This window comes from Schistocerca cancellata, chromosome 5 (assembly GCF_023864275.1).
Source record: "Schistocerca cancellata isolate TAMUIC-IGC-003103 chromosome 5, iqSchCanc2.1, whole genome shotgun sequence".
Taxonomy (NCBI): domain Eukaryota; kingdom Metazoa; phylum Arthropoda; class Insecta; order Orthoptera; family Acrididae; genus Schistocerca; species Schistocerca cancellata.
Genome location: NC_064630.1, coordinates 171,663,490 through 171,677,631, shown reverse-complemented (window position 1 = coordinate 171,677,631; position 14,142 = coordinate 171,663,490). Strand labels below are relative to the sequence as shown.

Here is a 14,142-nt window from a genome sequence, read left to right as displayed (position 1 = left end):
TACTGGTATTAAGTATAACACCATAGCTTGATCGCATTGGATGGACTTTAAACAGCTTACCAGTTTCAACTCTTATGCATCATCATCCAAACTAACAGAGATCAAAACGTCAAGTAGATATTTAACGCCCTATTTTGCCACGGAAATCAACTCGGAATGATTTCAAATGACGGAGCTAGAGTTTTCGGTTATATCTCTTGATGACGGTGATCTGTAGAAAGACGCTTTTATAAGTTGATGCAGCAGCTTCAGCTTCTTTCTAAGTAGATACGAGTCTACCATAAAGAATACTCCACGTCCGATGTTGTCACACTCGTATTTACGCAAAGAACCTCACTGCGGTCACACTTGGATTTTAATCTCTTTTTGTACTTTGTGAACTCCACAGCTTTTTGGGGAATGCTTCTGGATTTTCTCAAAAATTTGACGATTGGAGTGCCACAGTTCCCCTTATTATGACATATGAATAAACCTTAGAGTGTTCCTCTGGGCTGCTACTAACCCTGAGTGGTCCCAAACATGAAAAGTATTATTTCTGTGTTTTATTAACATAGAGGACGCTCAAGCCACAGCATACCATTTCACTGAAACATTCCATAACATAAAGTGAGCTGCAATCTGTTATATTTCTGGCATGCAGCTGTGCAAATTCTACTTCTATTGATTTTCCGGCATTGTATCTTCCGTCATCGTTGAAGTGGACGAGGAAATTCTTGAACTCACTTTGGGGGTGGTCGGAAAATAAGCGGCAGACGCGAGAGAATTTGCAAGGTTGCATGTCCAAAGTTTAATGGATTATTCATTACGCTGTGAAAGGCTGAAGATGCATATCGAGCATTTATGAGAATCAGTATGAAGTCATTGTTGTTCCAACAACACAGAGCAACCGCTTACACTCTGACCACATCCATTACAACCGGTCACGTCGACTGACCTCTAACCTCTCCATTTGTTCAATCAACCTGTCGGGGTGTGACTTTTTTGCGTGCGGGGGGGGGGGGGGGGGGGGTTCTTGGTATCCTGTGTGTATGCTTCAGGCCAACTACCACTTGGGACTTTGAGAGGTGTCGGTTGTGGTCAGAGCATACCCCTAAGTTGCACGAAACCAAATTCTGATGCCCAACAGAATGAGGACCCCCTCCCCCAAATGATCATACAAATTAAATGAAAACGATAATACTGTCGCACAATGGAAAAGTATCATTTAAATGAACATTAATAGGGATGGCTCAATTATGCATGAAACAAGTGGGCACCACATGACTCACATGGGAGGAGGGTTCTTCTAGCTATGAATCGAAGCAAATGGACGCTATAATAAAAATATTTGTCTTTGAACCTGAAAGTTACCCAATGACACCTTATAAAGAACCATTAACCATCAGACAATGGAATACAACTCAAAGTATAATCTTTGCACAGGTGGTAGAGACGATAAAACATAGTTACGTTAATAATTTGCAGGCACAGCCAGTGACTGCATAAGTTGTTAATTAGATGAAGAAAGTACGTAGAAAGACAGGGGTGAACACCACAAGATTCCCAAGAATGTGCATTGCAACAAGGTGGATGCGGGTCTTTAAGATCACGTAGCCAGCTACTGAAGGGAGCGGACTAACTTTGCATCTGAACAGTGTTGATGGGTGTGGCAATGGCTCATCTTATCAGAGCACGTGGAGCATACTTGAGGTAGCTGGAGGCAGCAGTGGCTGGAGGATGCAATATCCACCTTTGTTTGTACTTGGTGTATGGACATCCTTCCAGCAGTAGCAAGGCTCATCTCATCAGCCATATCTCCTATCCTAACCTGAAGTGTATACAAAATCCTAAAGTGAAGAGTTATCCTAGAATAGTCAGAAAAGAAGCGTGTTCGCCAAGAACCTTCTGAAACTCGGCTGTCTTGCTGCCAGAACTGGAAATCAGTGCCAATGACATTACATTATATTTGCTGTATTGTTGGTGTTGACATCTGGTGGCTCACCCTGCAAGTGATCTCTGCACTTTATGTGCATCAAAGTTTAATAAAGCAGATACATAGTGTTTGAAGTTAATTTTGTTGGTATGTAATTCAGACATCTTTTTTTTCTTTCATGCCAAAATAGTTAAAATACAAAATAGCTTCACAAACCTCCTCCATAGCTTTGTGGAATGTTAATACAATTCTCAGCTTAACTGTAGTCTCAGACCTAGTATTGAGGTTATGTTGCATACAGATTTTCTTGACTTTAGTATCATTAATGTACTCAAGAGACCAATTTGTTTAAATAATTGCCACTTTCAGGGGTGAAGTGGGGCATGGTCAGGAACTACAAACAAGCTGTAGGGAGTGGTGGACTCTTTAAATATGATGAATGAACAATGCAAAATGCTATTGCAGCGTATAGGAGAGGTGGCAGAAACTTAAAATAAATAACTGAGGAATTCAGTGTTCCAAAAACTACACTGGCAAATAGGGCAAATGAAAAATTTAAGAAGAACCATGGAGGTCAGTAAGTTTTAAGTGAGGAGCATGAAAAATTAGTAGTAGAAGGAATATTAACCTGTACAGAGTGAGGGATTCCTCTTCAAAGTGATGATGTTAGGGACACACTAAAAACTTTTCTTGATCGACATGGATATCATATGAAGAAATTCAAGAATAGACATGGGAGGGATTTGATTCAGAATCTCTTTTGTTGACATCCTCACCTCACATTTCGTCTTTCAGAAAATGTGATAAGATCAAGAACTGCTGTTGATGAAGACTGCATCATCGGATATTTCAAAAACTCGGAAGTTAATGTGAAAGAAGTTTCTCGGGAAAGGACTCTAATCTATGATGAAACAAATTTCACAGATGATCCTGGATCTTTCAGGGAAATCTAACTGGAAATGGAGCAATACCCCCCTCCCCCCTTTATTGTCTACAAGACTGCAGGCACAAGTCTCTACCCAACTTGGACAGAAGGTAGTGTTGAAGGCTCACACTATGCAGTAAGCAAATGTGGTTGGTTTGACATGCCATTTTTTGGAGAATGGTTTGTCAAAATAGTGCTGCCATATTTGAGAAGATCTGATAGAAGAAAAGTTGTTACAGGGGACAATCTTCCAAGTCAGCTCTCCCAGAAAGTGATAAGATTGTGTCATGATCATAACATTGACTTCATAATGCTGCCTCCAAATTCTACACATCTTACACAGCCCCTGTATGTTGCAGTATTCAGACCCACTAAAGCAGCATGGATGGCTGTTTTGATCAACTGGAAGGACCTGTACAAGGGCTTCCTGCCTAAAGACCAGTTTCCAATAAAACTGAAGGAAGCACTGGAGAAGGTTGTGAATATGCACTGGAACATCATCTCTGGCTTTAGAGCATGTTGTATATCACCATTAGATCCAGAGAAAGTGCAGCAGAAAATTCAAATGAGAGTTAAACACTCCATGTCTGAGAAAATTGTGGCAGATGTTCTATCTGAAAACTCTGTCATAGACAAATCTTGTGATTTCACAGGAAGCAGAGGTAGAAAACAGACTTTTCAAATCAAGTACGAGCATTTCTCCTGCAGATTTTGACTTGAATGTTTCCACAACTTCTGCTACACATACCGGTATCTCCAAGCACCAGTCTTCTGCTGACATGCAACAGGTTAAAATGTTACCAGTAATGTAAGAGAATAGAAGCAGTGATGGAGATATTCAGATTCCTGCAATTAAGAACAGAAGTGTTGAAATTAAACATCAATTTGCATTATAAACAAGGGGACAACCCAGAGACTTCATTGTGGTGAAATTCATCACAGAAGAAGACCATTGAACAAAACTATATGTGGCAAAAATAATTGGCATGCCAAAGGATAAGACAATTCACATCAAATTTCTAAAGAAAAGAGAAGGAATAAAAATGATAGTGTTCCATTTCAATCAGGAACCTGACATCCAAGATGTTTTGTACACTAATATTGTACGGAAAATTGATGTGTATCAGCACATCAGAAGATGAAGATTTCTCTTCCCAATACTGTGCAAGAATGTTGACATACCAAAGTCTGAGAATTGAAAATTGGCAATGGACAATACAGCAAAGCTGCAAATAGATTTGTAAGACTATTTATTTAATGTTTTAGTGTATTAAAATTGTCTTACTTTCTGAAAAAGGTCCTGAATGTAACATAAAAAATGTTCTCTACCAAAGTTTGTTATACAATAGATTACAATAAACAATTTCCTACTCAACATTCTCTGGTGTGTTATTTCCATTTAAAAAAAAATAATAAAATCTGACCCACTTCTCCTCCATAGTGAACTAGTGTGTCATAGTCATACAAATAAATGTCTGTCCCACTTCACCCTCTGTGGGGTAAGTGAGACAGCTCTTTAGCTCATAGAAAGTCCCTCCAATATGTTTAAAAAGTATGAACCCAAACACATTTTAGAAGATTATATATTTAAAGTTCCATAAAATATGCAAACAAAATTGATGGGTGTATTTACTAAAAAGCTGAAAATCTGGCCCACTTCACCCCTTTCTATGGTAACAATTTAAACAATCTCCTACTCCTTCTTATCTCATTATACTTCAGCCAATTGCTCAGAGGTGGGCAGCCAAAGCCAGGAGACTTATCTCACTCCATGACGTGATTCTGAAGTTGATGACTGAAAAACTCTGACATAGGCATAGCACAAAAGTGCAGGCTCTCCCAAAAATGACAGAATGATGCAATCAAAAGGCTGTGTTCTAAAATTGTAAACCGAGAGTTACTCTGAGGCATCATAACGAACATTCACATGCCTCTGAGAGAAGCCACACCTGCCTAGAGATTTATTATGTGCCTCAAAGGCTTTTGCAACGAATTCCACATTTCCTTCAACAAAGGAATGCATGTTCTGTAATCCTCCTGGATAGTGAGCTGGGCGAAAGATATGGCCAGTCTCACTATCTGCCGCCCAGCCCTCCCCAGAGTGCAACAATTTTATAGCAGCAAAGTCTTCTTAAAAGGACCGTTATCTCACGCATCCAACTTGTAAGCTTTCAGATCTTTGAAAACTCCACCAACTACATAGGAAAAGCAGAAGAACAAACAGTGAAGGGAAGCTAAAAACTGCCACTGGCAATGCTAACCCTGATTGGCAACTACAGAGCAATGTAACTGAATGACTACTTGATCAGGGGAATTCTGAAATATGTTAGTGGATGCTTTCAGAGAAAAAGGGCCACATTACAACCTGTAAAATAAAGTTAATGCAAAAAGGGGACTGGGCAACTATAAAACAACATGTGTTGGAAGATTGTGGCAAGAGCCAAACACTCTCTTACCTGTAAGAGTGACCACCTAAAGGATATTTTTTTCCAAAAAGTAATATGTGTAATAAATTGTGTAAAGTGTTACAGTTCTTTAAATTTAAATACTGTGCTTAAAATTCTTTATTGTTTCTACTGCAGCCTGTACTTCCTATAGGAGTTTTGTGTGATGAATTCTTGCTATTGAGAGTAGTGGGATAAGTTGTGTTTGGTATGTTGTTACTCCCACAAGTCGCCATCACACTTTGTGTGTTTGAGAGTGAAATGCTTCCACTGAGTGGGATGACAATCCAGGCATGTGTTCACCTGTCGTGTTGCAGTAGCTCCGGCTCATCCTCGTCACCGCCACCAGCAGTGTCTCGCTACTCACTGGTGACGCAGCTGACGACTGCTGCATTGTGTGCCAGCTCCCCAGTGCTGCCTGCTGCACCACATGTGCCACCAGTTGTCAAGTCACTTATCCGGCCACTCACCGTGCCCAAGGTAACATAGTCTCTCTGCCACACCATCTGACAATGTATTGCAACTAGTAATAGACCAGGTACAGGGGCTGCACAGTACAATAAAACATACTGATGTAAATTTAATGATTTCCAAAGCTGGTTTTTTGACTTACTGATAGATACTGTTAATGCGTATAAGTAGGAAGACCAAACCCGTAATGTTTGGATACAGCATTAGTAGTGTCCTGCTTGACACAGTCTCGTTATTTAAGTATCTGTGAAGAACATTGCAAAGCGATATGAAATGGAATGAGCATGTGAGGATTGTGGTAGGGGAGGCGAATGGTTGACTTCGGTTTATTGGGAGAATTTTAGGAAAGTGTGTTTCATCTGTACAGGAAACCACATATAGGACACTAGTGCGACCTATTCTCAAGTACTGCTAGAGTGTGTGGGATCCGCACCAGATTGAAAGAGAAACACTGAAGCAGTTCATAGGTGAGCTGCTAGATTTGTTACTGATAGGATTGATCAGCATGCAAGTCTTATGGATATGCTTCAGGAACTCAAGCATGAATCCCTAGAGGGAAGAAGACATTTATTTCGAAGAACACTACTGAGAAAGTTTAGAGAACTGGTATTTGAAGCTGACTGCAGAATGATCCTACTGCTGCCAACATAAATTTGCAGAGGGACCACGAAGATAAGATATGAGATATTAGGGCTCATATGGAGGCATACAGACAGTCATTTTTCCCTCGCTGTATCTGCGAGTGTAACAGGAAAGGAAACGACTAGTAGTGGTACAGTGTACCCTCCAACACGCACTGTGTGCTAAACTCTTCATCTCAGACTTCATATTGCAACTAATAATACCCCTGGTTTAGGGGGTTCGCAGGTTAGATTGTGAGGAGGTTTGGCTGGTGGTTCATAATGCTTACAGAGCATTAACGTCCTCAGTTATTTACTGAATGTATTCCAATCTCTGTTTTCCCCTACAGTTTTTACACTCTACAGCTCCCTGTAGTACCATGGAAGCTATTTGCTGATGTCTTAACACATGTCCTGTCATCCTGTCCCTTCTTCTTGCCAGTGTTTCTCATATGTTCCTTTCTTCACCAGTTCAGCAGGGAACATCCTAATTCCTTACTTTATCAATCCACTACCGTACAGTGATGTGCTCCATATGTAGATTCTCAAAAATTTCTTCCTGACATCCACATCTACATAGATACTCCGCAAGCCACATTATGCTGCATGTCATTTACTTTCCTGTTCCACTCGCAAACAGAGCAATGGAAAAATGACTATCTATATGCTTCTGTACGACCCCTAATTTCTCGTATGTTATCTTCATGGTCTGTACGCACAATGTATGTTGGCAGCAGTACAACTGTTCAGCAGTCAGCTTCAAATACTGCTTATCTAAATTTTCTCAATAGTGTTTCCCAGAAGGAATGACCCCTTCTCTCCAGGAATTCCCATTTGAGTTCCCAAAGCATCTCCGCAGCACTTACATGTTGTTCAAACCTACCGGTAAAAAATCTAGCAGCCCACCTCTGAACTGATTCACTATTTTCCTTCAATTCGATCTGGTATGGATCCCAAACACTCAAGCAGTACCTGAGAATGGGTAGAACCAGTATCCTGTATGGATTCTCCTTTGCCTGGTCAACCACTCTTTCCTAAAAGTCTCCCAATATACTAAAGTGTACAGTTCGCCTTTCCTGCTGCAGTTCTCACAAGCTTGTTACATTTCATATTGCTTTGCAGTGTTATGCCCAGATATTTAAACAACTTGACAGTGTCAAGCAGGACACTAGTAATACTGTATCTGAACATTACAGGTTTGTTCTTCCTCATCCACATCAACTTACACTCACATTTAGAACTAGGTGCCATTCATCATACCAACTAGAAATTTTGTCTAAATCATCTTGTGTCTCCCTACAATCACTCAACTTTGATACCTTACCATACACCACAGCATCATCAGGAAATAACCGCAGATTGCTGCCCAATCTGTCTGCCGAATCGTTTATGTATATAGAGAACAACAGCAAACCTATCACACTTCCCTGGGGCACTTCTGTGAACTTATTCCACGAGCTCATACTTTCATTAACAGCCTTCAACAGACTGAAATTGCATCTGCCTATTGCCCTTCATCCGTAGTTTGCAGTATATCATGTGAGAAAAGGGCAAGCTGAGTTTCGCACTAGGGGTGCTTTCTATTGCCCTGATTGATTCATGGACAGAAGCTTATCAGTTTCAAGAAAGTTTATTATATTCAAACTGAGACTGTTTTCAAGGATTCTGCAGCAAACCAAAATTAGCGATATTGATCTGTAATTTTGAGGATCCATTCTTCTACCATTTTTATATACTGGTGCCACCTGCACTTTTTTCCAGTCACTTGACATTTTGTGCTGGGTGAGGGATTCACAATAAATGCAGGCTAAAGGGCTAATGCCGTGAAAATTGAACTGGGATTCCATCCGGGGCTGGTGATTTATTTATTTTCAAATCTTTAAGTTGCTTCTCTAAGCTATGTATGCTTATTTCTATGTCATTCATATGGGAGTCTGTCTGATGGTCAAATAACGGTACATTTATACGGTTCTCATGAGTAAACGACTTCTTGAATGTGAAATTTAAAACTTCGGTTTTCATTTTGCTATCTTCAACTGCCACACCAGACTGGTCAACAAGGGACTGAATGGAAGCCTTAGATCCACTTAGCAATTTTACATACAACCAGAATTTTCTCAGTTCTCTACCAGATCTCTTGCTAAGGTGTGATGGTGGTAGTTGTTGTATGCTTCACACATAGATATTTTCACAGATGTACAAATCTCTACTAATCTTTGCTTGTCATTTGTGCCTCCCCTTTTGATCCTGAAGTACAACAGCCTCTGCTTCCTCAGCATCTTACGAATTTTGTTATTAAACCTGGTGGGTCTTTTCCATCCTCTATCCACTTACTAGGCATGTAACTCTCTAGACCATGATTTACAATCTGCTTAAATTTTGCCCATAATTCCTGTACATCCATCTTACTGGTACTAAGTGAGCCAATTAACTGTCTAAGTAAGATGTTAAGAACTGCTTGTCTACTCTATAAAGCCTTCTTGACCGATTTATTAACTTTTGTAACCATAGTTGCTATAATGACATTTTCGATAAGGTCCAGCCTATTTATAGCTAAAAGGTCTAAGATATTTCTATTGTGTGTCGGCTGCCAAGCTAGCTGCTCAACACAGATTACAGAAAACATGTTCAAAAGTATTTCTCATGACTGTCTGTCTGTGCGCTCTGCAATGAATTCATAGACATCACACTTTATACTCAGTAGGTTAAAGTTGCCTCCAACTAGTATTGCACGATCTGGATCTTTACATGCTAATGACCTTAGGTTTTCTTTGAATGGCTCTAGAACTGCCACAGCAGAATTGGGTGGCTGGTAAGATCATCCAACAATGAACTTGATTTAACCTACACCTGTTATACGTGACTAGATAATTTCACTGTCACACTCAATTTTGACATCAATAAAGACAATATTTTTGAGAATTGCAATGAACATTCCCACTCATATGGCCTCTAATCTGTCATTCTGACATATGTTTCATGACTCACTAAATATCTCCGAGCTTTCCACTTTGGGTTTCAGAGAGCTCTCGGTCCCATGAATAATCTGAGCATGAGAACTCTTCTGGAGGGTAGCAAATTTGGGAACTTTATTACAAATGCTTCAACAGTATACTGATAAAATTTTGACAGTTGAAGTGTCTTTTCTCTGAATGCTGCCTGACTTCACTTGGTGTGTATCGACTGGCAAGTGTTCATCAGAACACCTCAAACTACCACCTAACCTAAAAAATCCTCATGTGCATGTGCCACAAGTATTCTGCTACCAGAGTAGCTGCTTTCTTTTTGTGTAGTGTATCCCTGAGCTACCAAGGGGAGTCCTAAAAATCGCCATCTGATAACGCAAGCCTAGAAATATTAGGCCAAGACCATCACAGAGTCAATGAAACCTTGGCTCCAAACCCAAAGGACCCCAATCAGTTGTGGGAACAATGCTGTAAATTTCCAGCTATGATTGCATCCTGTGCATGAGATCAGTAGTCTTCACCACCTCCACTAGCTGCCTATAAGAACTGAGGATGGCCTCGGAACCGAAGTGACAGGAGTTGTAGGTACTGATGTGAGCCAGAACTTGCAGGTGACTGCACCCTGCACACTCGATGGCTACAGGCAATGCCGCATCCACATCTTGGGTGAGACTTCTCAGCACACATACTGAGTGCACATTGGTTTTTCTTCCAGGCCTGAACGCTATCTGCCTAAGGGACTGCATAATGCACCTAACATTGGAGCTCCTGATAACTAGTAACCCCCCCCCCCCCCTTCCTCCCCAATTGCCTGCTCGGGCCCTGCTGAAGGAGGGGCCACCTCTAAACTCACAGGGTGAATGGGTGAGGCTAGGCAGCAAGTCTCCACATTGGTCCTCCGTCTCGAGAGACATGAACACATTACCACGCACCACTTACCCTGTAGTGAGGCAGATCCACCACACTGGGTACACTAGGAAGTGCCTCGGAAGCAGAGCCCATGGGGAAAACAAGTGACACCTGGGGCATCCCATTTGATGCACCAGAAGGTCTGCCACTGCTACACTCCAAGACGGCAGCCTGAAGGTGACTGACCATAGCCAAAAGTGCATTCAGCTGTTCATGAACTGTGGCCAGTTCCTCCTGCATCTTCACACAGCATGCACACATCCCAACCATACTACCAAGACTAACAGAGGAAATAAACTACAAAATCAGACAGGATTCAAGATATGCAACTTGCCATTCTCCTGGTGTGTCACCAATGAGTGCAGATGTGTTAATGAACTATGCAGTTGGCTGTTCAGTGAGCTACTATTGCGCTATAGACTGAATGAATTCACCCTTACAAAAATGCAAAATGGAATCTCATAAACAGAAAAATATGGATGAAATTTATTAAATAAACTATGAGGAAAATAAAGAAAAAGGTAAACACTTAACTCACTGCTCTGGGGATGTATACCAACTGAGAGCTGTGGCCTATGTTTGATCCCAGTCGATTTCTCTTGGCCAGGAACACCCTCTCAGCATGTGCTAATCTGCTTGTTATGTTCTTCATCTGTCATGGGCTTTGCTTGCATGGTAGCAGAATTCCTTAATTTCATCTAGTTCATGACCACCAATTTTGATGTTAAGTTTCTCACTATTTTTATTTCTGCTAGTTTTCAATACTTTCATCTTTCTTGGGTTTACCCTCAATCTACATTCCTTACTCATTAGACCATTTATTCCACTCAGCAGATCCTGTAATAATTCTTCACCTTGGCTGAGGATAACAATGTCTTCAGTGAACCTGCCACTGATATCCTTTCACCCTGAATTTTAATCTCACTCTTGACTTTTTATTTTATCTCCATCAGTGCTTCATCAATATACAGATTGAACAGCAAAGTGAAAGACTGCATACCTCTCTTACAGGGTGTTTCAAAAATGACTGGTATATTTGAAACAGTAATAAAAACTAAACGAGCAGCGATAGAAATACACCGTTTGTTGCAATATGCTTGGGACAACAGTACATTTTCAGGCAGACAAACTTTCGAAATTACAGTAGTTACAATTGTCAACAACAGATGGCGCTGCAGTCTGGGAAACTCTATAGTACGATATTTTCCACATATCCACCATGCGTAGCAATAATATGGCGTAGTCTCTGAATGAAATTACCCGAAACCTTTGACAACGTGTCTGGCGGAATGGCTTCACATGCAGATGAGATGTACTGCTTCAGCTGTTCAATTGTTTCTGGATTCTGGCAGTACACCTGGTCTTTCAAGTGTCCCCACAGAAAGAAGTCACAGGGGTTCATGTCTGGCGAATAGGGAGGCCAATCCACGCTGCCTCCTGTATGTTTCGGTAGCCCAAAGCAATCACACGATCATCGAAATATTCATTCAGGAAATTAAAGACGTCGGCCATGCGATGTGGCCGGGCACCATCTTGCATAAACCACGAGGTGTTCGCAGTGTCATCTAAGGCAGTTTGTACCGCCACAAATTCACAAAGAATGTCCAGATAGCGTGATGCAATAATCGTTTCGGATCTGAAAAATGGGCCAATGATTCCTTCGGAAGAAATGGCAGCCCAGACCAGTACTTTTTGAGGATGCAGGGACGATGGGACTGCAACATGGGGCTTTTCGGTTCCCCATATGCACCAGTTCTGTTTATTGACGAAGCCGTCCAGGTAAAAATAAGCTTCGTCAGTAAACCAAATGCTGCCCACATGCATATTGCCGTCATCAATCCTGTGCACTATATCGTTAGCGAATGTCTCTCGTGCAGCAATGGTAGCGGCGCTGAGGGGTTGCCGCGTTTGAATTTTGTATGGATAGAGGTGTAAACTCTGGCGCATGAGACGATACGTGGACGTTGGCGTCATTTGGACCGCAGCTGCAACACGGCGAATGGAAACCCGAGGCCGCTGTTGGATCACCTGCTGCACTAGCTGCGCGTTGCCCTCTGTGGTTGCCGTACGCGGTCGCCCTACCTTTCCAGCACATTCATCCGTCACATTCCCAGTCCGTTGAAATTTTTCAAACAGATCCTTTATTGTATCGCTTTTCGGTCCTTTGGTTACATTAAACCTCCATTGAAAACTTCGTCTTGTTGCAACAACACTGTGTTCTAGGCGGTGGAATTCCAACACCAGAAAAATCCTCTGTTCTAAGGAATAAACCATGTTGTCCACAGCACACTTGCACGTTGTGAACAGCACAGGCTTACAGCAGAAAGACGACGTACAGAATGGCGCACCCACAGACTGCGTTGTCTTCTATATCGTTCACATCACTTGCAGCGCCATCTGTTGTTGAAAATTGTAACTACTGTAATTTCGAAAGTTTGTCCGCCTGAAAATGTACTGTTGTCCCAAGCATATTGCAACAAACGGTGTATGTCTATCGCTGCTCGTTTAGTTTTTATTGCTGTTTCAAATATACCGGTCATTTTTGAAACACCCTGTACATCCTTTTTAATGTGAGCACTTAATTCTTGGTTCTCGTACATATTGTATTATTACCCATCTTACCCTGTAGCTCACTCCTATTTTTCTCAGAATTTTGAATATCTTGCATCATTTTACATGGCCAATTGCTTTTTCCATATCAACAGCTCCTATGAAAGTTTTGTGATTTTTCTTCAGCCTTGATTCCATTATCAAGCACAACATCAGGACTGTATCTCTGGCACCTTTACATCTCCTAAAGCCAAAGTGATCATCATGTAACAGATCCCCAATTTTCTTTTCTGTTCATCTATAATAAACTACTTCCACCAAAAAAACCAGTACCGGTAGTCCCTGCTCACAATCTCTGAAGATATAAGCCACTTTGTCATGACCATCCCCCAAAATACTGAGCAACCTTACATCCTCCAATACACAGCCTATTAATATCTCACTTTAATGCCTCCACAAAATACTCCCTGAATCACTTCCATCTCATTTCTCTAATCTACGAGTAGATGTCCTTGTCTAATCCCAATCCATCCCAACCTATGCAGCATCTCTTAGCCTCCTGCACCCACACCCCATCATAAACACAGCCAAATCAGTTACCCTAACCTTCACAATCCTCAAAACATCATCTCCATCACATCATAGCCTTTCACAGCCACATTGAGATCACCCATTACAATTAAATATGAAATTTATGCTTCTGCCAGTCCATCAGACAATCTCTTAGAAATGGTTATCTATTTCAGAAGTCTAGAAATATTTCAGGAGGTGGAGAGAGCCATGTAGTTGTCAGACCAAGTAATCATTATGCATACATAATGTAGGCCCAGTTAAACAATAAATCAACCTTTATAACCAGGGAGAAACCTGTTTCTTGTTTTGGTTGTCTATGTCTTTCTTCAACAAATCAAAACCAAACACTTAAGTTTACTCGGCTGACATCCACAACTAAAAAACTTCAAGTTGAGTAAAAAAACACTGCTGTGGGTGTGTGGTGACTTTAATTAAAAAGTGCAATTGGTTTCATAACGTCAGTTACATTATCAGATGAAGTCAGTAACAACATAATATTCCCCTGTACTCCACTCGTCTGAAACACTGCTATGCAGTTCTGGCTTTTGTCCCCCCCCCCCCCCCCCCCCAATCCCCCATTCTACATTAGTTTACTGTGGCCTGCCAAATGTGTTTATAAATAGAGTTATATTCGAGGAATTGGAAGAAGTTTGATATCAATTGTACTCCAGCATTATGTTGTGGCTGACTTCACCTGATGGTGTAACTAACGGTATGAAACCAGTTCTGCTTTTTAAATAGTGACCAAACAGCTACAGTTGTGTTTTTTACT

General features: G+C 41.1%; 1 protein-coding gene across 1 annotated transcript in view; it reads left to right on the top strand.

The window, feature by feature from the left end:
* LOC126188425 (ankyrin repeat domain-containing protein 33B-like) overlaps positions 1-14,142 on the top strand; it is a 155,669-nt gene that overhangs the window by 134,302 nt on the left and 7,225 nt on the right. The window contains exon 5 of the mRNA XM_049930028.1: positions 5,599-5,761. Within this exon, the coding sequence (XP_049785985.1) occupies positions 5,599-5,761 (163 nt within the window). The remainder of the gene's footprint in view (positions 1-5,598; positions 5,762-14,142) is intronic.